The sequence below is a fragment of the Oryzias latipes genome, chromosome 16 (genome assembly GCF_053564925.1).
Source record: "Oryzias latipes strain Hd-rR chromosome 16, Olatipes_Hd-rR_3.1".
In the NCBI taxonomy this organism is placed as follows: Eukaryota; Metazoa; Chordata; class Actinopteri; order Beloniformes; family Adrianichthyidae; genus Oryzias; species Oryzias latipes.
In genome coordinates this window covers 15,924,849-15,950,875 of record NC_136252.1, presented here as the reverse complement: position 1 = coordinate 15,950,875, position 26,027 = coordinate 15,924,849, and the positions used below count along the sequence as shown (strand labels likewise).

At 39.4% G+C, this 26,027-nt stretch overlaps 2 protein-coding genes across 21 annotated transcripts in view; one reads left to right on the top strand and one right to left on the bottom strand.

The window, feature by feature from the left end:
* The window catches only part of cobl (cordon-bleu WH2 repeat protein), a 72,774-nt gene that overhangs the window by 2,736 nt on the left and 44,011 nt on the right, over positions 1 to 26,027 (bottom strand). For 8 of the 14 annotated variants that reach the window (XM_078933347.1, XM_078933348.1, XM_011485032.4 and 5 more), the window contains 9 exons: positions 24,106 to 24,288; positions 13,614 to 14,196; positions 10,430 to 10,594; positions 6,383 to 6,716; positions 5,779 to 5,888; positions 4,032 to 4,223; positions 2,436 to 3,931; positions 2,143 to 2,346; positions 1,894 to 2,007 (listed from right to left, as the gene is read on the bottom strand). In XM_078933347.1, coding sequence (XP_078789473.1) covers positions 1,894 to 2,007; positions 2,143 to 2,346; positions 2,436 to 3,931; positions 4,032 to 4,223; positions 5,779 to 5,888; positions 6,383 to 6,716; positions 10,430 to 10,594; positions 13,614 to 14,196; positions 24,106 to 24,288 — 3,381 coding nt within the window. The remainder of the gene's footprint in view (positions 1 to 1,893; positions 2,008 to 2,142; positions 2,347 to 2,435; positions 3,932 to 4,031; positions 4,224 to 5,778; positions 5,889 to 6,382; positions 6,717 to 10,429; positions 10,595 to 13,613; positions 14,197 to 24,105; positions 24,289 to 26,027) is intronic. The other 6 variants (XM_011485037.4, XM_078933355.1, XM_078933354.1 and 3 more) reach the window with 2 other exon arrangements.
* On the top strand, positions 20,134 to 25,279 carry LOC101163197 (uncharacterized). Of its 7 annotated transcripts, none has more exons than XM_078933360.1 (5): positions 20,134 to 20,282; positions 20,360 to 20,406; positions 20,498 to 21,078; positions 21,118 to 22,653; positions 24,120 to 25,279. In XM_078933360.1, the coding sequence occupies exons 1-4, from the start codon at positions 20,266 to 20,268 to the stop codon at positions 22,642 to 22,644; spliced, it is 2,172 nt and encodes a 723-aa protein (XP_078789486.1). In that variant the 5' UTR covers positions 20,134 to 20,265; the 3' UTR covers positions 22,645 to 22,653; positions 24,120 to 25,279. The 7 variants fall into 7 exon arrangements, with proteins under 7 accessions (XP_078789486.1, XP_011483332.1, XP_078789484.1 ...); XM_011485030.4 differs by lacking the exon at positions 24,120 to 25,279 and adding an exon at positions 22,734 to 22,798 and having other exon boundaries at positions 20,498 to 20,928; positions 21,070 to 22,653; XM_078933358.1 differs by lacking the exon at positions 24,120 to 25,279 and adding an exon at positions 22,734 to 22,798.

Genomic DNA, 26,027 nt, shown 5'->3' with positions numbered 1-26,027 from the left:
AGTTCATTTCAGTTCCTTGACGACAGCAAACCATCAGGTCAATGTCCAAACTGATTGGTCAAAAAAGGCACCAAAAAACATGCCTTAACTGGCTCTCTGACAAACTGAGACTCTCTTCAAAAGTTAATACATTTTTCAAATATTTGTACATTTTAGGCCAAGAACAGCATTCTTAGTTTTGTAGAGAGGTCCTGAGAGCAGATTTCAATAATACTCAGCCTAATAATGCGCTCAAAATTATTTTGCTATGATGATCAGTTCAGTTTTTTAGGGTTTTGATTGAGACAGCCACTTCAAAGACTCACTCTGATAAAAAAATGTGTTTTTTTGTAGTGTTTTTCACATGTTTTTGTATTTTTTTCATGATGAAGGACCTATATAACGAAATTTAAGCTCAAATTTCCATTTCTGAGTTTTTTCTTTATTTAAATCATAAATCAGGAGGAAATGAAAAAAATTACCATTTGAAAAAGATCGCATTTGTTACGCAGAAAATATGCTGGGTGGGCCACGAGCTCCATTCTGATGCATCCACCAGTGGACGACAAAATCCATGCACGTCTTTGTTTTCATCGTCCAAACTGGCATCTGGCTCAAAACTGTACAGCCGGATAGCTCCAATATTGCTCGCCATTTTTGTTGCACCGCTACTGTTAGGTTGGGGTTGTGAGGGGCTGTAAGCTAACGGAATAGCGTGTAAAAAATTGGGTGATGGGGAGGGGGGCCGGGGTTGCTCTGCCCACACCTAAGAGGCTAATTTGGAATGAACACTTGCCGCACTCCAGAAACTATGTCCTAGAAAACCACACAGATTTTTTGATTTCGGGTAAAAACAACAAAATCCTATTACAAAAAAAAACAAACACTGGGGAGACTTTAAAAATTGATCAAACGATGATTGGACTTTTAAAGTTACGTTTAAGTTCATCCAGAAACCATTTTGTTGGTTTTAACCCTGTAATGGAACTGCCAAAAGTCACCTAGGGACTAGGTCCCAATTTTAATGTCTTCAGTAAAACTCATTTGTGGATTTGACAGCAATAGAATGTTTCTTTTCCTAATCTCTCCACTTGGAGGAATAAATGTAGGGGTACGGAAGCAATTTGGATTTACTTTTACAATTTAGTTTACTTTGATTTGATTCAACTGTACCTTCTAAGAAAGACTGCTGGTCAGTGGTCAAAACAGGTTGCGATAAAATCATTGACTGTATGCGAGAACTGGACTGATTGACCCCTCCCCCTTTACGTTCCAAACAGGAAGTATCTGTTGGCTCCAAGAAGCCGAAATCCCATAGACTTCTATTGAGACATAAACAGCTATTACTTAGTCATTCTATTTGTCAGAATAACCATTCTTGTTCTACCACCTTTTTACCATGTTTTTGCTAATGTATTTTTTCTGTTGTGCAAGTTATTAAAGTTACAAACTGACCAATCACATGCCTCAATAAAAGTATTTGGCCTCACGTAGAACGTTCAAAAAGTTTGTCTGACGGATTCGTGCAGCCTGTTTTCAAGTTGTAGGGGTGTAGACTACCAACAATTTCAACCTTGATTGGAGAGAGTGGTTGCCATAGAAATGTTGACTAAGACCGACTTGGACCAATAGTGCAAAAGATGATTACTGAATTGGTTTTATTTTGTTGGAGTCGAAAGTAAACCACTTCCTATTGGTGATGTCAAACTCAATCTGTCAAATACTTATATACAGTCAGTAGATAATCTACACAATTTTTTATTTATCTGGCAAAAAAAATAAATAATCGAGGTATTAAAAGTACTGATGTGGTATGTGAGAGCAAAGTCTTCATCTCCCTTAAAAAACCCCTGAGCATTGACAGCCATAGATGAGAGCAGTGATACTGCATAGATGGCCAAGATATTCACTTACCTTCTTCAACCTGCTGCTGTTGCTGTTGTCTCTAATAGCAGCAAGAAGAGCTGACTTTTCATTCCCTTCTTCATTATAGGCCGCCCTTTTCAAGTTACTAGCTTCAGAAGATATCTAAAAAAGCAATGAAAGGAAAAATCACTTTGTAGCAGACTGAGCTGAAGCTGGGAAGTTAGCGACGTTTTGTCACTGATCAAAGCAGTATCCTATTAGTCGTTCTGCTCTGTGCAGGGCTTAGCTTAGTCTCACCTTCTTAAGGCGGTCTTTGCCTCCACCTGTCTGGATTGCCTCCATCAAGCTGCCATGCAGAGACGGCTCTTTCTCAACAGATTTGTGGATTACTGGTTTGAACCTTTTCACAGGCCCAAACACTGTGATTGCTGGAGGCCCAGTGGCTTCTCCACGATCTGATACAGTGACTGAGGGTGGCAGCTGAGCATTCTCCTTCAAGCTCTGCAGAAGGAAATCATAATTGATTTAAACAAATGCCGTACTTATGTAACATTTGTAGAAATCATATCCTTAAGTGTTTTATTACTCACACTTATCTGTTCTTTGGCTGCAGTATTTGGCGCTGTGGGTGTTTTGGAGGGTGGGAGCAGATAATTGCTATTTCCCGGGCTGGGGCTTCTGGACCGAATGTCTTTGACATAATTTCCATTTTTGTTGACATTTGCTGTTGTTTGGGTGGATCCACTAGACTGAATGAGATTTCTTTTGGCAGTCTCGATTTTCAGTGTATCAGAGCTTTCTTTGCTCGATCCAGCATATTTTTGAAATCTTTCTCTTTCCAAGTTTTTCCACATCTCTGATGAATCTTCTGGGCAGCTCTTAGAGCTTTTGGGACCAGGAGAGCTGGCTCTAGAAGTGTTGACATTGTCCTTATTATCTGACTGGAATGCGTTCACTTGTATGGACTGAGCTGATCCAGAAAAGCCGACAGTGGTCTCGGTTTTCAGAGGAAAAGAAGAGCTGCTGCTTGGCTTAGCTGCAGTCTTCGGGGCGTACTTAGAAATCGCAGATGCCACATATTGGCTTGAGGTCCGCCTGGATGGTTTGAGAAAAGACAGGTCTCTTTTCAAGTCTGGGAGTAACAGGGGGAGAGGGGAAGGGTTATTTGTTAGCTTCTGCGTGTCTTTGAAAAGAGAATTGTTGCTCTCTGCCTCTGTCCGCTCAGTGTTTGGAGCTCCAACGTCTTTCACAAGTTCTTTAGCTTCAATCAGCACTTGCGGCTGGGCTGTGTCTGCGGCTTTCATACCTGTGCTTTGTGTTGTTTTCTTGTCCGCCGGGATACTCCCTTCGGAACCCACTCTAGTGGTGGAGGCACCATCGGTGTTCTCCTTAACCTTATCAGTCAAAGCTTTCCTTTGACTCACTGAAGTTTTCTGCCTTTCGTTTGAGCTCCAAAATGCTTTGGCTTGGCCAAGAAGTGGGGAAACCTCCCTGTTCTCTGGCTCTGGTGACCTGCTAACTTTAGACCTGTAGACGCCTGCTGTCACCATATTTCCTTGATCGTCAATCTTAATGGCACCAATGGTTAATGTGGCAGCAGATTCTGTAGTAGCAGCATGTGTTACAGAGGGCTTGGGAGGGACTACGGTGAATGTTTTCAAACCAAAGCGCGATGTGACGTTGGGAGTGATTTTACCCTGGGAGCTGCCTAAAGCTGAATTGCTTTGGGAAACTATGTGTTTCTCTTCATCTTTTCTCGGAGAAGCCGATCTGTGAAGTTTAGGTTGCAAATCCAGTTTTTTCTGTGAATTCTTTTGCAAAGAATCAGGGTTGACCTCTGACATCTTACTGTTTTTCTGCGCATCAGTACTAGATTTAACTGGCAACTTCTGTTTATCCTCCTTCTTGCTGATTGCATCATCATTAATCCTCTCTCTGACCACTATCTTTTTATTTTCTTCCCTTTTTTCACATGAAGGCTTGTCAGAAGGCTTAGAGTCCCTTCTTTTAGTACTGACAGCAGTTGTACAAGCATTGTTATTTTTGTTCTGTGTCTCCATTTCAGATTTGTGATGAATGCCTGAACCTGTTGTAAGAAAAAACGAGGAAAAAAAAACGTCACCAAAACCCAGATTAAACAGAAAAAAAGTGTTATTTCTACAAGATGGAATGGATGTTTTTTCTACCTTTTCTGTTAGATATCTTGGCTCCGTCAAAGGATGTCAGTTCATGTTTTCCTATGTCATGTTCATAGTCCTGCAGTACATCATCTATGGCTGTGACTGGCACATCTATGTCTACCACAGACACAGGCACCTCATTACTGTTGGTGGACATGGTATAATGGGAGTCCTTTGCAGAATGAATGTTCATGTGGTCTGAAAATTAAGAAATTTGATACTTTAAAATCCCCCTATGACAGTAAAATTTTTTCCCCAGTGGGGACTTTATTAGGATTATGAAGTTTTTAACCAAAATCCCACAACTGAAATGTCTTTCAAGCCATATTTCTTGTTTATCTGAAGCCTCTTTTTCCAAAAACTCATCTACATGGGCGTGGCCAGTGGTGCTGAGCTGAGCAGCTCCGCCCTTGATCCCCCCTTCCTGCAAGCTGCATTTTGCATGAGGAAAGAGCTAGGCATGGGGGGGAACGAACGACACTGACTGACAGTCTCTATTCTCAAAAATGTATCTTTAGCGATAAAGAAACGGTGAAAAGGTGTAACGGTTTCGGTTTCTTTGTGTTTTGTTTCCTTGGTTTCCTGTTTTATTTTGTAGTATTTCCTGTTTTGTTGTTGTTTCGAGTTTTACCTTGCCCCATCAGTCCTGAGTGTTTCCACCTGTGTCTTGTTGCCTTGTATGTATTTAAGTCCTGTCTTTCCCTTCCTCCTGTGCTGGTCCATATTGTATTCTGGTCTTCCCCTGTTTCGAGCGTTTCTAGTGTTTCGAGTTTTGCCTGCCTGTTGCAGTGGTTTTGTTTTTGTAGTTTCGAGTTTATGTTATTAAACCCTATTCCCTGCATCCTCCTGCCTCCTCGCCTCTCTGCGCCTGGGTACGTCCCCTATTCCCCCCGTGACAAAAGGAACACATTTTTGGTTCAAAATCGACACTCTTTGAATAATGCACGGAATTACATTAAAAATGCTTTTAGTTACATTAACACATTGAACCAGCAATCAGCACTGGCTGTGGCTCAGAGCTGATTTGATGCTAGCGCAAGCAGATTGTAGAATTAACTTGCAGGGCGAATAAATTGAAATGCCATAAAGAAAAGTGACTTCTCACTTTTTTAAATACGTGTAGCCAATGCTGAATGTCTTTCTTGGCCGCACGGATCCGGAGTAAGGGTTAAGATAAGTATTACGGTTAAGCTGCATTCTCACCAAGCGCGATCTGTAGCAGAGGCAGCCAGTTTCAATGTTCAGTCTATGGTACGGATGCGATCTGAGGTAATGCCGCACAAATTATACAGCAGGTGCAACGCAAAAGTCTGGCAGCAGCGCGATTTCAGCGGCGCAGCCCAATCTTTACCCATCTGAGCCAAATTGCCCAACAGTAGCCGGGACGGGTACTGTGACATGGCCTTTAGGAGAAGCGTTGCAACTTTTTAAAAATCAAAATGCTCATGAAAGATGTTTTTGTCTGCGAATAATGTCAGTATTTACATCATTGTAGTGGATGCAGTGGATGCAGTTAGTTTTTTCTAGTGGAGATTTTTGTTTGTTTTTGAGTGAACTAAACTAAACTCAAACTAGATTCGACACAAAGCTGTTTTTTAATTTGAGAAGTCATTGTTTAAGCTAAGTCACCCATTATGAATTGCAGTGTTTCCTAAATAAACCTGGTTTGCAACAATATGTCTCTAAATCGCTCAGCTAACTAAAGAAGTACATTTCATTGATATAATCATAGGTGGTCACTGGAAGGTCTTACCGGCAAGACTTGCTTCAAAATCTGCCAATGTTTGATGAAGCTGGTATGTGAGCTCTGGGTCATCTTCAAAACTTTGGACCGATTTCCCATAAGTGGTAGAGACGCCATGCCTGCAATAGAGTATAGTAAAATAACCATGATGAGTATTTTGAAATTGTGAAAGGGATCTGTAGTAGAATACATTTCTCTAAGGAACCTTTTAGGAAGTTTTTAGCCACAACTAGGAGAGGACAAGCATAAAAATTACCTGCCTAAACCTGGGCCTATCCTGAATGCTCACATGACGATTGCACATTCAGTTAATAGGTAACTGCTAAATGCAAAAAAATATATATCTTTTTAGCTGAAGATCATAGCTAAAAAACATAACTCATAATCCAAAAAATAAAACCTATGAATTCTATGTTTATATGAGCTAGAAACGGTGATTAATATAGTTCAAATGATAAAAACTGACCTGATGCAATTTATTGTGACAAAACAAAGAAAGCAAAATGTGCAAATGGAGCAAAACAAGCTTCTTAACTAATTTCACTCCATTCCCATGACTGAAGAGGCACCCATTTATACCCAGATTCCTTTAATTGTTGACAAATCTGTTCACCTGTGCGTTGATCCCCATGTGGCACATCCCTCATCACTATCACTTGAATTGCTCCTTTGTTTCTGCTGAATTAATCGTTGCAGTTTCTCTCCTTTGTCTCCACCACCTCCCTCCAGGGACAAACTTGTATCCATTGAGGTGGATTGCTGGTCAGGTGAAAAACTGAGGGTGCTGGAATCCTCCACCTCCGCCATTCCTTCAGAGGCTGCATAACCCTGATCAGGCAAGCTGCTGCTGCCATTGCTGCTGTCCAAGGACAGAGTCTCAGCCTCGGGTGCTTCTGTTTCTGGTCTCTGAAACTTCACTGAAGAAGTGTCCATGGAATAAATCCAAGCTGGAAGAAGATGAAATGGTTTTAGCAGTAGTGGATGTTACCGTTTGAAATATTTAACAAAGGTAATTAGAAATCCACCAAAATCAGTCTTGCTTTTTGATGAATTTGGCTAAAATACATTTAGTCTTTTACAAAAGTAAAGTATAAAAACTTTAAGAATTTAAGGGCCATAAATGTTCAATCAGCCCATTATAATCTCATGCAATTTATGTGTCTTTTCTATAATGTTGGGCGTGAGGTACACCCAACATGACTCTTAACCTACTATAAAATTTGGTAAACACCAGGGTAATTTGAAGAGTTTATAACAAAAGAAAAAAGTTTTCCATCTAAAAACTCTTCCTTTTAAATTTATAGTTTCCTGAGATGCCCAGAAATAAACAGCTTTGATGGACAGCATAAACTTCTCCACAAAGCCCTCAAGCTTTTAAGACTTTGTTTTAGAGCTAAGGCTTAGATTGTAATGGGCTATGCCTTATTTTTATCTTTCTATGACCAACAAAAATACCTGAAAGAAAATCAGTGAAACTACAGGACATTGTTATGTAAGAGGGACAAGACAAGGAATGCAGATTGAGAAAGAAGAAAAGTATACACAGAATTCATTTAAGCGAGAAACAGCATTCATTTTGACATTAAACACAAACTCGAAAGCCCAAGCCAGACCTACCAAACAAGCCTGGAGCAGAACCACTTGCGGTTTGATAAAATATCTTTAATGATGTGTGGGCAGGCTTACTGTAAACAAACCCTTTTAATTAGATTTTTTTTTTTTACCAAGCTGTTTTAGGTTCAAGAGAAAGACAGCATTGCTTCATACCCTCTCATCTCTGTAGTACACTCATGCTCCAGTCAGTCCTGTGGGTTTTGGGAAACTTATTTAGAGTGTCACTGATCTCACTGAAATCTAAGCCAAGGGAATACAAATCATTTTAGCATTTCTTAGGTTTTTGGCAGCCAAGCCAGAAGGCGCAGTACGGTGTATCAAAGTATTTTTTCACATGAGTTATACAAGGATTAACTTTGTTTTACCGTCAGGTGGTGGGGAAAGTAAGCATGGACATGTATTGTGTTGTAATTTGTCTTCCTATACATGTGTGTGTGAGCATGTGTGTGTGTGAAGGGCCTGTCAGTTTTGGGTCTGGTCCTAATGGTGTGGCTAGAACAGTCAGTTCCAGGAGATGTGGTGATGACTCACAGGGCTGTCCTCCCAGTTCCTTCCCAGCAATTGCTAAGTCATGCCAGTTTCAGCCACAATCAGCACACTTCAACACAAACACACATTGCAAGGAGGCGCACGCACAAACACACACATATACAGGCTTTTGCTCTCCTGCAAGTGTCCACACAGTTCTTGAACTTGCGACGCAGACAAACCTTGAGCACATGCTTTTGTTAAAGCTAAACCAAACATGTCTTCACTCCCAAGCTGTCAGTTGAGTGAGATGCTACTTGTTAAACTGACTGAGCCAAACCATGCACAAACCAAATTAAAGTCTCGAAGTCTTGATTCACTCTCCAGTTCTTTAATTGAAAAAAGACTTTTAAGTACAGATGTTCCTCTTCTGTCAAAAATGAAGATGTTTTATCACTTATAGCACAATTCCATCACATCTGTCTCAGGCAAATCTTTTTTGGACAGTAAACAATTGATCAGATCAGAAGAACTGTTTTCATCCCAAAAATGTAAAGTTGTGCTTTCAATAATGAGATTTTTTTACTCTGATTAGAATTGCATTGATAAGAATGAGAGGATTTTGAAGCCAAAGTTGACATCCAAACTACTACCACAGTTTTTTTATGTAACATGTTTTACTTTGGGATTTCAACCATTGACTATATACAAGACCTGGACTTGGTGAGTGTGACATCACCCATAGAAAATGACTTACTTCCGGTTTCAACTAATCCAGTCACCATTTTATTGGGATACAAATGTCTCCATGTTGGAACCAGATGACCTAAGCAAGGAGTGATCGGTCCGAGTTGGACTGAGACATCCTTTTTATGGCAACCACTCTCACCAATCAGAAGTGAGCTTGCTGGTAGTCCACAAGAGATGAACTTTCTCTCTAAACTGATGCTTTATTTAACTTATTATGACAATCAGTCGAGGTCTGAGCCTGCTCATTGGTTACCATGATAATGCACCGTATCCTGTATCAAACAGTCCGCTTTTTGTGAAAAAGGGATTTAAACCGAAAATATAACAAGAAGTAAGTACTAAAAATGGCTTGAATATTTATTTATTTTGTAAGTGACCATTATCAGAAATAAATGGAGTTCACGAAAGCAACCATCCGACGGGATCATCAGTTAATTTCTGATAATGGACATCTCAAAGGCCATTATCCTCTACACAGCCAAGGGATTTTGGCTTGTTGGAACTAGCAGGTACTTCCTATTTGGAGGGGGGAGGGGTCACTCAGTCCACTTCTAATGTACACTCAATGCTTCCAACCAAGCAACAAGAAGCATTGTGTTGCAGTGCTGTAACAGCCTTCTGCGGTGGTGTGAAGAATGTTTTCTTTATGAAGACTTTTGAATATTTTACATTGCTGTTATAGGAAATGTACAAGACAATATTGCCTGAAAGTAACATTACAAACCCAACTAACCTCCAAAGTAAGTATTCATTTTCATTTCTAAACCAAAACACCTCAAAAACCAACCAAGACATACAGCCTCCACCAATTGATTAGCAGATCCCATATATCCCATAACGCTGTCTCGTCCTCTGACTACAGCTCATATTTTTAACTCCGGTCGAAGCTTCTGGATTACCAGTGTATAAAAAATTTTCAAAGTTGAAGAAAAATAAAGGTAAAAGAAGCAACTATCTCCTGCTACAAACACACTGTGTATAAGTAGGCTGCACTGATATTCATGACAAAGCAACACCAAATACAAAACAACTAGATTATCTACCACAATATCATTTTAAAGAAAGGAGAACGGCATGTTGATTAACAGTGAAAATACTTCAGAAGTAGGGGAGAGAAAACAAAGAGATGTGGAGAGTGGATGAAAAAGGTTTTCCAAGACGAGGAAAGGATCAAGCCAAAGAAAAACTTCATTTGGGCTTGGAACGCAGTCGCACAGGCCCACAGCAGAACACTAAACAGAAGGGGGCTGGGAAGGGAGCAAAGACAAGAAAAGAAAAGAGGAGGTTTGAGATCATATGACTTGGAAAATATGGTGTTAAAAATAAAACAGTGACATGAAAAATGAAAAAAGGGGTATCTTGACCATTAAAACTCAAATGTGTGGAAACAGATGGTGGCCTCTTATATTTGGAAAATCATGGCATTGCTCAGTAATCTCTTCCAGTATGTGTTTAATATGCTCCCATGCAGTGTTAACGCGACATAAAAGGCACTCTAGTTGATTAGAAGTGACCTCAACCTTAACCTTTTAAAGCCCACATGAAACAGCACGGCTTTCAGATGGACATTTATAGATGTGAGGCGCCTTGACCTCATCTGGACCCTTTATCCTTCAACAACTCTGCTGCCCAAGTGACCGAAGGAAGCCAGGAACGCTTGCAAAGTTCAGCTTGCTGACACGCAGCCCTAAAACTTGCAGAGTGGGTATAGAAACACACACATTCAGATTGGAAAATAAAAGATCTGAAGTGATACCAGCAGCATCTAGAGAGAAAAAAAAAGAGTAAGAATCAAAGAGAAGATAGCAGCAGTTTACGTGGAACCTACATGGGTGAGATCCTGCCTCTACAGTAGCCACAGTTTCACTGTCTGTGGAAACAATGACAGGAGAGCAGGTGCTGGGAACAGAAATGGTTAGGTGTGGGGCATGCTGTGTAGGCTCCGTGCTGGACGAACGAGGAGGTTTGGGTGGTATTGGTGGATCTGCGTCTTCTAGATGAAAAAACAGCATTAAAGCATACAGACACGGATGATCACACATTTGAAAGGACTTATAACAACATACAAGATACTAACAAAGCTGAAAGTATAGTAGATGTTGATACACAACCTTTTAACTATAGTGTTTTACTCTCTTCATGCAAATTTGTTTTCTAGAATTTCCAGATAAGGAGGTGTAGGTTTCTGACAGAAATGATACAAATGTTATTTTTGCAAAAGCATAAAGAATTACAATCCAAATAGTAGAACTCTAGCAACCCACATACCAGACATGGTGTAACGCAGGGCTATACACTCGATCCCTTTCTTTTGGTCTATCCATAATCCCACGATGTAACATTAGGGGTGTAACAATTAATTTTACCAACAATTCGATTCATATCATAATTTGTGGTTGACGATACAATTCACAGTTGATATTGGTTAATTTTAAAAAATCTGATTCACTGACTTATAATTGATCCAGGACATCTTTAGCCAAAACTTCAACCAGTGTGACTCAGAGATAAATACCTGGTACTAAACAGTGCAGGTGAAGTTTTTCAGATTTCCTGTATTTCTTGCAAGATTATTAAGTATAAAATTCCTTATGTGTACAAACAAACAAATACATAAAAAATGAATGGTAAATCCATTCACATTTTAGTTTCATAAAGTTCAGCCCACTGTTGTTTTTTCACATTAAAATAATCCAAAGGGAACATTGTTAGAACATTCTACCACACTTCATGGTCACATGTCTTTGCTAAATTCTAAGTGTTTCCACACATTGGACTGGAATGATTGTTTGATCTTTTTTTTTTTTAAATAAACCTACTTTACCTTAATCCAAATGGTATTTTCCAAATGATATACCGGTAATTGATTGGTTTCATTTTGAAATGATTTTTTAATGATATAGATTGATGAAATTAACAACTTGCCTCAGACAGATCAATTTGGTTAGATCATAGGAATATAAGTTTATTAATCAATAAAGTTAATTTATCCTTACACCCTTATGTAACATTGTTAAACAGCACATGATACATGTGCACAGCTACGCTGATGATATGCTGCTATATTTTTCTATCAAACCATTTGATCTCACTTAGCTGAAAAAACTTATCTACTACAAGCAAACGGATCTTGATGACAAGAGGGGAAAAGATCATCATCTCACAATTTTGCTTCTTTGTGAATCAGAAACATCTGTCCTGACATTTATATTTGTAAATATACACATTTCATCATGTTATCTTCTTTTAAAAGAGTTTCCAAAAACTAAAGGTAGAACTTATTACTGGGAGGCTCATCGTCAACACCAGCTATGTAGCTTGTTTGATTTCACAATACAACACCCTCAGATCCTTTTTACTTTCGTTACTTAAAAAAAAAATTAACCATTAAAAGAAGAGTTTCTCCTGCTCCTCTGAGTTTTGCTATCACTACTTTTATTTTTTTTCCTTAAAACATCCCTGGTCTTCCTGTTTTTTCCTCATTAGCCTGTCAGCTCTGTCAAAAGCTCCAATGCTCTGTTGTGTGCACTTTCTTCTCGGCACTCTCCCCTCTCATATCTTTTTTTTTTTAGGTTCAATGCTCTCTCATCTATGCCCCATCACACATGACAACCATCTGCTCTTATCTCACTCTGCGAGTGAGAATTTTCAGACTTATAAGAAAATAAATGAGGTCAGCTAAAGTTCAAGTAGTTTTAAATCTGTAATGCATGAGTTTTTAAGAGACGCAGCAGGCATGTAAGGAAAAAAAAAAGGTAGCAAAAAAATAAACACATGGAAGAAATTTTGAGCAACAGATAAGTAAGAGACAAGAAGTCTTTTGTCTCAGAATAAGGATGAGAACAAGTTTCACTAGTTTCGGTCCTTTGGCTGTGACCCGCTGCACACACACAGGGTTCCTTTCTTCCAGCAGGATTTGCACAAAACATTTGACAGTTTAAGTCTCTGCAGTTACTGCAGTTTGACAGGCTCAACGCTCTCAAGCAGACAAAGAAATCCTCCACAGAAAACTAGAGACTGCTAATATAAGCAAAGCAGTCAACAGCCAAGATCGTTTTCTTTTGCAATAATCAAGTTATATTTTTAACATGGATTGACTCATCTTTTGATAACAGTAGTTATTATATTCATGAGACCCTTTTTAAGTCAGGATGGGAGTAAAAAAAAAACAACAAATTTATTTACAGACATATTCCCAAGAAAATTCTCCTTTTTGGGTTTATAATATGTTCTTGTTACATTTCTCTCATGATGGAGGACATATTTAAAGAAAATTACGATTAATATTGTTTTTCTGAGTATTTTTTTATTCAAACCGTTTTGATTTGGGAGCATCTGCCTCAAAACTGTAGCTCCAATATTGCTGGCCATTTTTGTTGCACCAGTAATATAAGCTTGGGGTTAAGAGGGGCTGTAAGCAAGAGGGAGATAGTGTAAACAGATGGATGATGAGAAGTGGGGGAGGGCCTACTTGGCCCCAACAGCCCCGCCCACAACTCACAACTAATGAACTGCTGCAGCTTTCCAAAAACTGTTCTTGAAAATAACAAAGTTTTTTTTATTTCAGCTAAAAATGGCATGATCGTTATTAAAAAAAGCTGGAAATGCCTGGAAAATGGATCAAAAAATGATTGGAGCGGGTCTTTGTACAGTACATACTTCAACTAATTAGATATAAAAAGGCATGCTTCTTTATTCCCAGAGTTGTTACTTCATGCCTATTCTTAGTGGTAGGGAAAAATATGAATGGAAGATGAGCTGCTGCTGGGAAAAATATGACAATCATGTAAAATACTGGCAGAAATCTCTGATAATGAAGAGGCTCCAACCACGTTTGGCTCTAAAACTATAATCCACTTTTGCCTTGTTATTGCTGATGTTCAGGAAAATCATCCAGAAGTTCAGCATTTTGATATAATAGATATTATAAACCATGTTTTGGATTTAACAATTTTTATTCCTCTTTGTGTTTTTGTTGCTTCTGTGTCTGTTTGGAACTGAGATGTATTTACCAACGGCGCTGTGTCTGTTGTTCTCCACCTCATCCAGTTTTAGGTTGAGTGCTGACTCTGTGTCCGACTTGGAGCTGCTGTCTGAGTTCACCTCTTTGTTTGTTACGACAGACCCACTACTACTCGATGCCACCGTTTTGCTGCTGGAGCTTTGTGTGGTTGGGTGGAGCTGCACAGAACTGCTGGATGTGGCACTGCTGCAGCGGGAAGCATCCAGGTCCAGGTCGGAGTCGTCAAGGCTCTGACAGAGTTCGGAGCTGGACTCCTGCATGGTCAGGCTGCCATTGCTGCTGCTGCTTGGGGATGGAGAACTTGGATTTGGTGTGGCATCGCTCATGAGTGGAGGCTCTTCTGGTTGTTTGAGAGGAGCGGGCTCTACTGTTTGTAGCTCCACTGGGACATCAGATCCTGCGTTGGACTGTGTGGCATTGATGCGGTGGGCTGGGGTTGGCGCTTCAGTGGAGTGGCCATTTGAAGTTTGAGGAACAGGAGGGGGAGAGCTGTCAGAATCCTGCTGCAAAATAAAAGTAGGAGGAGGAGGTGCTTTTTTCCTCTTTTGTTGGCTTTCTGAAAAAAGGCCCACCTGTCAGAAAATAAGGAAAAGGGAACAAGGTCAACGGTAGAAAGTTATGTGCATGCGGTCTAACCATTAATTATTTAGCAAATTCACTGTGCCGTGACTAAAATACAGAGTAATCAAACTGAGTGAAGTTCAGGCAGAGACGTGGGAGTCTGATCCCATCGGAGTGTTAACATTCTTTTTAAATTATCCTACAAGCAGACGTACAGTGAAGGTCTGCCAGCAATTTAGCAGAAAGGGAGAAGTGGTATTGCTGTGTGCATTTTCCCTTTTGTGTTAAAAACTTTATTTGGCACGCAAACAAATTCCAAAGCACTGGTTCGCCCTGAGCCTTAATCTCAACATCTTCAAAGGGTGAAACTAAAAATCCTAAACTAAAAAATATAATTTCTAAATGCTAAACTTTGTGCCATCGCATCCCCAGAAGCGCTTCCATCAATGTGGGATCAAAGAAGAGAGAGAAAAATGCTAAATAAAAACAACAACACTAGTCATGCAAATGAAAAAATGTAGAATTGTTTTTTTTTTTAAACTCAACATCAGTCAATACCTTTTCTCTCTGCCTTCGAAGGCAAAGATGAACAATCAATTTAACACCACCCTGGGCAGGTCTCAACCACTTAGATATCAGTATTTTGTAGAAACGCTAATAAACTCTTCTCCTTTTAACTTTCACACTGAAAAGCAACAAAGAACATGCCCAGAGCTGCGTGGACTGTTGCATCATTCAATCGGGCAAGAAGGAGATCAGGCCACCTTGCTTTTCCAGAGGCACACTGGGTTCACACATGTGAACTCAATGAACTCACGGAATGGCATTCTATGGAAATCCAAATGACCCCCCCATTGGCTGCCTTTCTTTTCATTTCTCCCCTGTTTTTTCTTCGCCCATTCCAGCATTTATACATACATGAATACAGACACACCGGTGGAAGTGGGCCAAAGTTGAAGTTGCAATGGATGACTGGCTCGGCTGTAAAGATGGATGGGTGCATGTCTGTGAAAGTGGTGTGTGTCTATACATGTAAGCATCTGAATATGTTTGTGCAAGTGTGGAGCATAACAGTGCAGTAAAAATGTGCCACAAAAAATTTAAAAAAAGGAATACACCGCCAGAATACAATAATATATTCTCATGAGAGTCTCTATGTGACTGTATACAGGCTCATAAATGTTGATGTGCGCGTCTGATATCTTAGCCAGTGCTTTATATGCTAGATAAATGTGCATTGCTATAAGTGGAAATGCAGAAGGATGAATGTTTGGAAGTATAGATGAAACTCTAAACCTCATTCAAGGAAAAACTCCAGTCAGCTTATAGGGGGATATGAGTATGATTGAAATATCGTATGCTTGATATAGGTTCGCAATGTTGCCATTATTATTATAAAAACATCTCCATGTGTTTAAATACATACCCTATTAAGATCTTGTATCCCTTTTCATAATAAATGTGTCAAAAGAAGTTTAAAAACTGTAAAAGATCCCTCCCACCATATACATCAGACTACAAAGACAATGCTTGCCAATTATCAATTGACAAAAAAGAAAAAGTGAAAACAGAACACACAAACTGGTTGTATTGACCCATTTTGCCCATTTTCAAAAGATAATTAATAGGAATCTATTTTTTGTTTACAAAAAAAACTTCTGCTTTCAGGTTTGCAGGGTCCATTAGTTAAGGACATAACATTTTATCTGAACACACTAATTATACATGACAAAACAAAAAAATCATAAGGAAAAGCAGGGATCGTTTCCCAGGGGCGCGATGATCCAGTGGGGGTCCTTAGGCAAGACCCTTCAAAAGAAGTAGACACATGGGGGCCAAGTCTGGATCTCCCTGTGCCGGTCCCCAGCCCAGATAAAATATAGAGTTGTGTGTGTCAGAAAGGGAATCCGGTGTAAATGTCTCTGCCAAACCACCTGTGTGACTCAGTGAAAGCTGATTTGCTGTGGCGATCCCTGACATGACATGCCAAAAGGTAAACAACCAAATATCGATTGTCATATACTGCTGATTAAATAATAAGTGACCAAAGTCATTCATATCTCATCATTTCTTTGTCTTGAAAAATAAAAAATATGAGATAAACTGTAAAATCTCATAAAATCTGTCATATTTTCCACAGAATGTCTCGTGAAGCGACCGGCCCTATGTTGTTGCATGCTGATAGGCATAGGGCCACCCATGGAGGCTTTCGTCTGCAGGCATGACCATTCATCAGTTGTTTTGAAGGACTCTTGATGGGGGAGAGCCTTAGTAAAAGGGCTACTTTACACTTTTAATGTGAAACAAGACAGACTACAACAATGTGACACTTTTGTGTGGCACTGTAGTTAGCGTTCTCGTTCATAGCAACAGGGATGAGTGTACCGACAAGTGCATATGTATATCTCTATGAGCATGAATGTGCAGACTAGCTAAACTGTGTCACCTCAAAGGGCATTGAGGTCATACGCACCACAACTGCAAGCTTGAAAACAGTTGAGACATGTTAGAGCTATTGTGTCAGGGTATATTAGAGATGTGTGTTTGTGCATGTATGATAAAAGAAAGTTGTAGTTGAGAAGTCTGTGAATGAGGGGGGTAAGGATGAGGGGTGGAGAAGAGGATTAGGAGACACATGGCTGACCCAGTTCCTTTGTAGTACAGCTTGTCCTCCTAACCTACTGAGATGTAATGTTTACTTTGCCCCTTCCCTTCATTTACAGTTATCTTATACTCTGTGTGTTTTAAGTAAACAGTTCTAGAAACCAGCTGGCACGTGAGCACAGTTGGAACTTGTACATTGGTGGAAATTATGATAATAAATTATGATAGACTGAAATGGAATTTTGGATAAGAAGTATCTAGAATGAACGTGTTGAAATTCACGAGTCTAGAGAAATATTACTGCCTAAATGACGGCCAAAAATCATAAACATTTTGAAAATAACATGCTTCTGTGTCATTTTTTTGCTCCACTTTATGGTAGCTGATTTCATTACATAATGAGTTTAGACAGCTTCAAATGTCAACCAGATTCTGGGCTACACAGGGGGCCATTTTCCCTAACTCCCGCCCCCAACTCTCACTTTTTCTTATTTTAAAGTCTATGCATTGGAGCAGGCCAGTATTTCTGCAACCTTTATAAACGTAAAAAGCCATTTAGACCTGTTTCCCACTGATCAAAAAAGTGTTATATCACCCTGTTGAAAATGTTGATACTCCTTTGCATTTTAAAACACATTTAAATTATCTTTTTTTTTTGGCATCAATAAAAACGGAAATTTACTGAGAAAGAATTTTCTCTAATGTGAAATTGTTTACTACTTTTAACATATGACTTCCTTTTGAAATAAAAGGCATCCTGTGTTTCATAAGATCGTCCCACTGAAGCTAATGAACTCTAATGAAAAAAAACTGAAACACAGCAAGTGAAAAACAACATTTATGCTTGTTTTTTTCTCAATTCTACTTTGGTGGGCTGTCATCTTTTTACCTACTTACCACATGAACATGACTTTATTGGTTTATGACTCAACAGACATGGTATACGAAAAATATTTACAAACTGATTTTCAGAATCAAAATTCATTTTCATTTATTGTCATATGCACAGCTTTTGCACCGACATACGAATTTTCTTAGGAACTCAGGTCTTAGGTCTTTAAAGCATAAATCACGAGCTTTAGAGATTGTGTTGTTGGTGTTTTTAACATGTTTTTGTGGCATTTTTCAGATGATGGAGGACATTTATTTAAAACAATTCTGCTTAAAATTGGATTTCTGAGTATTTCTTTATACAAATTGTTGTGATTCATGAGAAGATGAAAAAATTATGTTTAAAAAATTGTACATACAAGCTCCCTGCTTCACCCCATTCTGATCCATCCACCTGTAGATGACTAGATCTATGTACGTCTTTCTTTTCCTAGTTCGAGCTAGCATTAGGTTCAAAACTGCATGGCTGGTTATCTTTGATGTTGCCCCCCATTTTTGTTGTACCGGTAATGTTAGTTTGGGGGTGTGAAGGCCTGTAAGCAGGAAAACTGGTGAACAGATGGAAGTGGCGGCGAGTTTACTCCAAACCAATGGTCCCACCCACAACTCAGAGGCAAATTTCTAATGAACTCCTGCTGCTCTGCAGAAATTATGTCCTAGAAAATGACACATAATTGTTTTTATTTGGCCAAAAACAGCATAATCAAATTAAAAAGACAACTGGGAATGCCTCTAAAGAAGACCAAAAGATAATCAGAGTGGTACTTATAACATAAATGAGCAGTTAGAGAAGGTCAAATGTTTTACTCAAGTTTTGATAGTATTTGAAATCTGTACAAAATGGTAGAGGAATAGTACAGGACACCTCTTGATGACATAACTGCAATTTATCTTAATGTCAGTGGAGGTGTAAAAAACGTTACAGTTACTATTCTATGACCACCTCAGCCATAAATGTAAAAACCCAGCAATTTACATTCAATCAATGCTAAGGAAGTTATTTTTTAAAAAGTGATGATTATTATCATTCTATTTTTCTTCAGCCAGAGAGCCACTGTGGAGGGGCCACAAGTTGCTCTGGAGCTTCAGGTTGCAGGCCCCTGGAGTTGACACTTACTTATGGGGCAATACAGCTTAAAAGTGCTTAATCCATCTAAAAACTAAAAGAAAATGCTTTGAATTATTGTAAAAAAAATAAAAAAGGTAAAAAAAAAAAAGGTAAACAAACTTGATCGCATTTTTTAGTTTACAGATGTTCATGAAAGTCTTATTCTGCGTAAGAGAGCACCATGACAAAAAAATAAAAAATAAAAAAAGGATGTTAGATCTGACAGGAACTGTACAACTGCAAGTTGTTCGAATTGCAAAACACCATACTTTAAGGGAAATAATTCCTTGGGGAGCTTAAGGGTAAATACAACTGAGTTCTGTTAAATTATTCTCTCCTTTTCCTTCTTTTTTGTGTGAGTTTTAGGACATTTAGCATCATTGCTTCTTAAAACTAAATCTTTTTATCTATCTCTTAAAAATTCACAAACAAAACAAACTCAGTTTTTTTATTTTACAAACTTTCTATACTTGTTTTAAAATACAATGCAAAAGAAATGCTTTTATCTTTTGATTTATCCACTTATCCAAGCCATCTTTTAAAGAAAAAGGCCTGAAAAAAGCCAAGCCGCAGAGTAACCACAACAAGGAGTCCAAATTCATGATGTAAAAGGATGAGGGATGTACCAAAAAAATGCTGCATGTTGGCTTTGGCTCCAGCGGTGTTCTTGTACTTGTGCTCTGGACTGATTGAGGACAAAATGTTTCCTTCCTCAGCACAAGTTATGCAGTACAGCCATGCAGAAGTGGAAACCAAACAGCATTTCCTTAACCCTTTTCAAACCCTGTGTTATGTCACCAATGACACTTAATTTTGCTTTTTTAATTTGCCCCATGTTTAGATATTTTATTTTAATGAAGGTAAGTCTGGGGAAAAAGTGGGGGAAAACAGGAGTTCAAATTAAACTGTTCCTTGGCTACATGAATAATGCCTGTGTGCTGGAGTCATTTAGACTTAACTGCCTTTGATAACTATTTTGCAGAGGGACAGACATCCAAGAGGAACAAATCTGTAATATAAATCATTCAGCATACCCAAGAAATGAAAATAAAAATCCAACCATTATCTAGGAAATCTGCCAGTTTTGTATTTTCCTACTTCATATTCTCAAAAAGTGGGGAAAAACAAAAACATAAGATTGGGTTTTTAAGCTTGTAAACTGTCTTTTAAAATGAAATCATAGAATAAATGTCCTTAAGATACCTACTTTAAAAATTTATTATTTGGTGTTGTGTCCAAACATCTTACAAATTTGCCAAGTCCTGATCTGTGATCTGGGTAGGAGTGAAACTGTCTTTGTTTCAGCTCATTAGCACCACCTGTATTCCATTGGTCACACATGTGGCCCTAATTTGACTTGACAACATAGTAAATGACTATAAGTAGGTCTACATTTGCTCTGTTACTCAGTAATTTCAATTGGGAATAACCGGCAGAAGTGACTGTAGTCAGTCTGCTTTTATTACTGGCTTTAGTCATGGCATCTCTTATCAGGTGAGTTGAAAAAAAAACCTGTCAATTTTGAGGTCTTGCATTTAAAATTAAATGATTAACAAACATATTCTCTTCAGGTTATCAATGTTCTCCTTGCTTGTGATCAAATGGATCAAAGTAGATGGTATGTTTCAAATCTGGTGAACAGTTTTTTTTTTTGTTTGTTTTTTTTCTTCAAATCTGTAAAGCCATGAACTAAAACACATTTCTTATAGCATTCGTTGATGCCACAGCATTGGAGCCAACAGAGGAAGAGGAGCAGTTGTCAAGCAATGAAGCAGAATTCTATTCTACTTGGTCACCCGATGGATTCCAGGAGCAGGAACATGGCCCTTTAGTCAGGTCACTGAGGAATTATAAAGTACCTCTGCATGACAAACGGGGCACGGTTATCCAGACTCGGCATAAAGGCCACAATGCCAAAGTTCCCCCGAAGCTGTGTAGAAGTGTCGTGTCCAAGCAGAGCCGGCAGGGCTGTCTGTCAAACAAAAAGCACCAGCAGAAGCCACAGCACCGCCATGAACATCAAACTTACCAAGTGAAGGTGCCCCAGACTCCCCAGAAACGGCATCACCACTACCACCAAAGCCACAAGGTAAATATGCCTCAGACTCCACATCACCCCCATCGCACATACCAGATGAAGGTGCCCCAGACTCCCCAGAAACGGCATCACCACTACCACCAAAGCCACAAGGTAAATATGCCTCAGACTCCACATCACCACCATCACACATACCAGATGAAGATGCCCCAGGCTCCACAGAAGCACCAGCACCAAGTGAAGATGCCCCAGGCTCCACAGAAGCACCAGCACCAAGTGAAGATGCCCCAGGCACCCAAGATGCAGCATCACCACTGCCACAAGGCAAAGGGGCCCCAGACTCCACTACATCGCCACCACCACCACGAATGCCAAATGAAGATGCCCCAGGCTCCACAAAAACTTCCCCATAACCAAGTGAAGCCACCAGAGGATCCCCAGAAGCACAATTACCACAGCTTCCAAGTCAAGGTGCCCCAGGCCCCCAAAAAGCAGTACCAGCATCACCACTACATTTATGGGGCATATATGCCCCAGGCTCCTCAAAAACATCACCCTTACCAGGTAAAGCTGCTGGAATATCCCCAGCAGAACCAAACATTTCAGGTTAAGGTGCCACAGGCCCCTGTGCTGCAGCAGCACCACCACCACCACCAGGTAGGGATGCCCCAGGTGCCACAGAAATATCCCCAGTACCAGATCAAGGTCCCAGAAGGTCCTCAAAAGAATCACCACCCCAGCTATCAGATTGAGCTTCCCCAGGCTCCTCCTCTGGAGCAGCAGTATCATCAGGTGAAGATGCCCCAGGTTCCCCTGCAGCAGCAGTATCACCACAATTACCAGGTGGAGATGCCCCAGAATCTACAGAATTATCCCCAGGACCAAATGAAGGTGCCAGAAGATCCCCAGCACAACAAAACCTTCCAGGTGGAGATGCCCCAGGCTTCTCTGCAGCAACATCACAAATATTACCAGGTGGCGATGCCCCAGACTCTACAGAATTATCCCCAGTACCAAGTGAAGCTGTCAGAGGATTCCCAGAGGCCACATCACCACCCCAACTTTCAGATCAAGGTGCACAATGATCCCCAGAAGCAGGACCACCACCATCACCACAAATATCCGGTGGAAGTGCCTCAGGCTCCCCTGCAGCAGCAACACCATTACCAGGCGGTAATGCCCCAGACTCCACAGAATTATCCCCACTACCAAGGGAAGCTACCAGGTGATTCCCAGAAGCATCACCACCCCAGCTACCAGATAAAAGTATCAGAGTATCCCCTGGAACAGCAGTACCAGCATCAACACCAACCAAGCTTTCACCACAAGGTGCCAGAGGGTCCCCAGAAGCAGCATCACCACACTGATGTTCAGGTCAAGGTGCACAGTGATCCCCAGAAGCAGTACCAGTACCACAAATATCAGGTGGAAAAGCCTCAGGCCCCCTTGCAGCAGCAACACTATTACCAGGTGGCAATGCCCCAGATACCTCAAAATTATCCCCAGTACCAAGTGGAGCTTCCAGGTGATTCCCAGAAGAATCACCAGCCCAGCTTTCTCAAGGTGCCAGAGGGTCCCCAGAAGCAGCATCACTGTAACCACAACTACAAAGTTGAGGTGCCTGAGGATCCCCAAATGAATCACCATTACATTTGTGGCTATTGGGTGAAGGCACCTCAAAATAACCTGCAGGGATCAGGTGACCCATGTTTACCAGAAGCGGGACCACTGGTTTCCCAGCAGCCGAGTGGCTACATGGACAATTTGTACCAGAGACTCCATCATCTAAGGACTCAATCCAAACGAAATTCCCAATAACTGCTACAGGTCAGTTGGCTGCGTACGCTTAATTTTTCTGTATAAAAATGTTTTCAATCAACATGATCTGAAATATTTTCTTGGCACAGGTCCACAGAAGTAAAGTAAACTCTACACAGCAGTTATGCTTTGACAATAAAGACTTGACAAGACATTTTCTATTTGGACATCGTGGTTTTGGGGTTATCTACTGCTAAAGGTTTCTTTGAGCTGTCACTAAAAAATCTAAACACAATTTCCTTTCATTTGTTTAATGAACTTGATCATAGACTTGGGTCATAGATCATAGTTACAGAAAAGGTAAGCGGTAGTGAACAACTTTTAATTCCAGGGTCCTCAGAAATGAAGTACACTGGCTGTCTGTGTGCCACCAGACAGGGAAAAAATGGATATGCTGACTTGGAATATTTTCATTTAGTTTATATTCTTATACTGTCATCTTTGCTCTCAAAAGGCAATCAGAAAAGTGATGAGCACCAATGTATGGTGTGAACATGCAAAAAACAAAGTAGGCCTCCATAATCACATTATTGCAATAGCCAGCTGTGCAATATAAATCTCTCAAAAGATGGTAAAAATTGCAATAAATGGTTACTTTAAATGTGCTAAAATGATCTTTGGCAGTTTGAAGGATTTAACTAAATAAATCTGACCAGGCTGCTGTAGTCTATAGCAACAACCTGCTGTCTGAGGATGGGAATTTATAAAGTGGGTGGAAGATTTTGACTTTACCTTTAGACCTTATTGATTTGCATATGTTCCTAATATTTGACTGCATCTTAAATACTTGTACACTTCATCCTTGCCAGTTAAATGGTTCAAATATTATTTCAGAATATTTTAGCTAGTGTGAGGAAAAATGTTTTTCAGAAATCATTTGCTAAGATGCCAAAATTGGATGTGCAATGGTTGCTTTTATTTAAATTTTATCTTTTTAACTCTAAAAGCCTTCCAGGTGGCCTTTTAATTGGGATTATGCCTTTTTTTTTTTTGGCTAAAAATGGTTTTCTAGGACAGTTTGTACAGCACAGCATGAGTTCTCAGAAGTATGGCTTAGTTTTAGGGGTGGGACTGTTGGCGTGGAAGTAAGCCTCTGCTGATATCCTATCATATCTTTGTTTACACTTTTTGCTAGCTAACAGCCCCTCACAACCACAAGCTAATATCACTGGTGCAATTTAAAGTGCGAGCAATATTGGAGCTATCCAGTTGTACAGTTTAGAGCCAGATCGGTTGAGGAAAATAAAACCATTAATGTATCGATTTGTCTCCATCAGAATGGAGTGGAGCAGGGAGACTTATTCCGATTCGTCCGGATTTGAATAAAGACGCACTTAATCTTTAATTTTATTTGTCCTCCATTAGAAATAAAAACGCCAAAAACACAATTTTCCCTGGAGTGGATCTTTAAGAATTTGTGATAATGCATGAACAACCCAAAATAAGTAGTTCTCTCCTCACCTGTGACCTTTCAGAGCTTGCATTTACCATGGGGGATGGTGGAGTAGCAGGAGGTGGTGGCGCCCTTCTCTTCTTGGTCTCGGTCTTGGGAGACATTGTGTGAATATGAGAAACTGATTTGGATTTTCCCAAAATGCCAGGATGATCCTCTGTGGTAGAAACACCTGACAAGGAAGACTGATCCTGGGGGGAAGAAAAAAACTTTTAAAGAGATGTAAAAAAATAAATGTAACATTTAATGCCAATTATTCAACTGTCTTAGAGAAATTTCAGTGCTTAAAAGATATTACAAACCCTGGATAAAAAAAAATTTTGTCATGGGAAACAAAACATTCAATAAATGTTGATTAAAACAAGATCCTGATTTGAAGAATTTCTCAAGTTTGACTGTTCTTATCCCAATTTTCTTTTAAATCATGTATGGGAAACCCTTTCAAGTATAGACTCCAGGTTCATCCAAACTGTAAACTATGCGATGATCAAAATTCCAAAAAGTGTGTAAGTATTTGTGGTTCTATAAAACAGACATGAGACAGGAATTGTTGACAGAAAAAAACAGCTACTTTATTCAGGGACTTTTTCTTTTGTGATAACTTAAACATTTTCTTCTGTTCCAGCTGACTGATACGATTAAATGCTGACAGGAGAAAGTGAAGGGAAGTGAAGCAGATGGCAGGCAAAAGACTGACAGCAAAAAAAACATAGAAGAAAGCTCTGACTTGATCTCCTATCGGAATCCTCACAAGAACGTTTTTTGTCCGTCGACACAAATATGTTCAAAGCAGAAAACTCGCATGAACTCTATCTGACTTTCTCCTACTATACTTTCTCACCCTGATAAACAATCTGAAACAGCAGGAGAGGAAAATAGAACAAAATGTGCTCTAGTGCTGAGGGTGAACTCAAGTTCACAGCTCCTAATTACAATGTGAGATAAAACACAAGAGAAAGCTAATGAAATGTACACAATTTTGTGCATGGCTCACTTTCTATGATGCATTGTTTTATCTGAAGTGAATACTTATCATTTCATATATTATATAGGTTGCAACATACTATTATAGATTTAAAAAAGCCAAATTTGATGTCAACCATGCATTCATTATTCATTCCGTACTTGTCTGTATTTGATTCTGTGAAATATATGGTTGCATTAAAGAAATGCACCACTCCAGTGGGTTTTTTTGTGTTTTTTTCCATGTGCTGTAGGCTGTGATCTCAACACTGCATATTTGTAAGTGTCATCAATCCTACAGTGACAGCAGTGCGTAATGATGCTAAATGAGATATTACAGCACTTTGCAAAATCTAAGATTTTACTTACGGTAAGTGTTTGAGAGACTAACAGCTAAAAAAGAAAAAATCAAATATGTTTTCAGTGTGTTAGTTTAAAGCTTGGAAAACAGGAAAGCATCAGAGATTTCATGAATCTGCAAACCTTTCTTAGTGCTCGTCTATATTAACTAATTTATAGGCCTGTTGAAAGAGCACATGAATGTCAATATACAAATAACTATTATAATTAAGGAAGACTTAAAAAATCATGAAGTATTTAAAAAAAGAAAAAAGGTCACCGTGGATACTTCTTAAAAGAAATCGCAATTTTATGAAAATACTTTTTGTTAATATCTTGAAGCTTATTGCTGCAAATATGCATCAAATCCCTTCTGCTTCAAACTTAATGTAATTTAGAATCTACTAGCTGGAAATTAATTCAGGCATCAACAGGTTAAACTGTTTTGGCTTGATTGTTTTACCAAGTAGCCTTTCCATCTAAACTCAAATAGGCAACACTGAGTCAATGTTTCGCGTAAAAGAGAAGAAAAGTGTGCTCGACATCTTCTTTAACCCTTGTGATATCTTAGATGACCCCACCCTTACATTGACGTGTTCTCCCTACCATGACAAAGGTGGATAAAGGT

Bases quoted from the DNA above. Each gene is read 5' to 3' on its own strand.
- LOC101163197 (XM_020710037.3), top strand. The intron at 20,407-20,497 runs GTATGTTTCAAA...CATTTCTTATAG, and splicing joins CAAATGGATCAAAGTAGATG to CATTCGTTGATGCCACAGCA.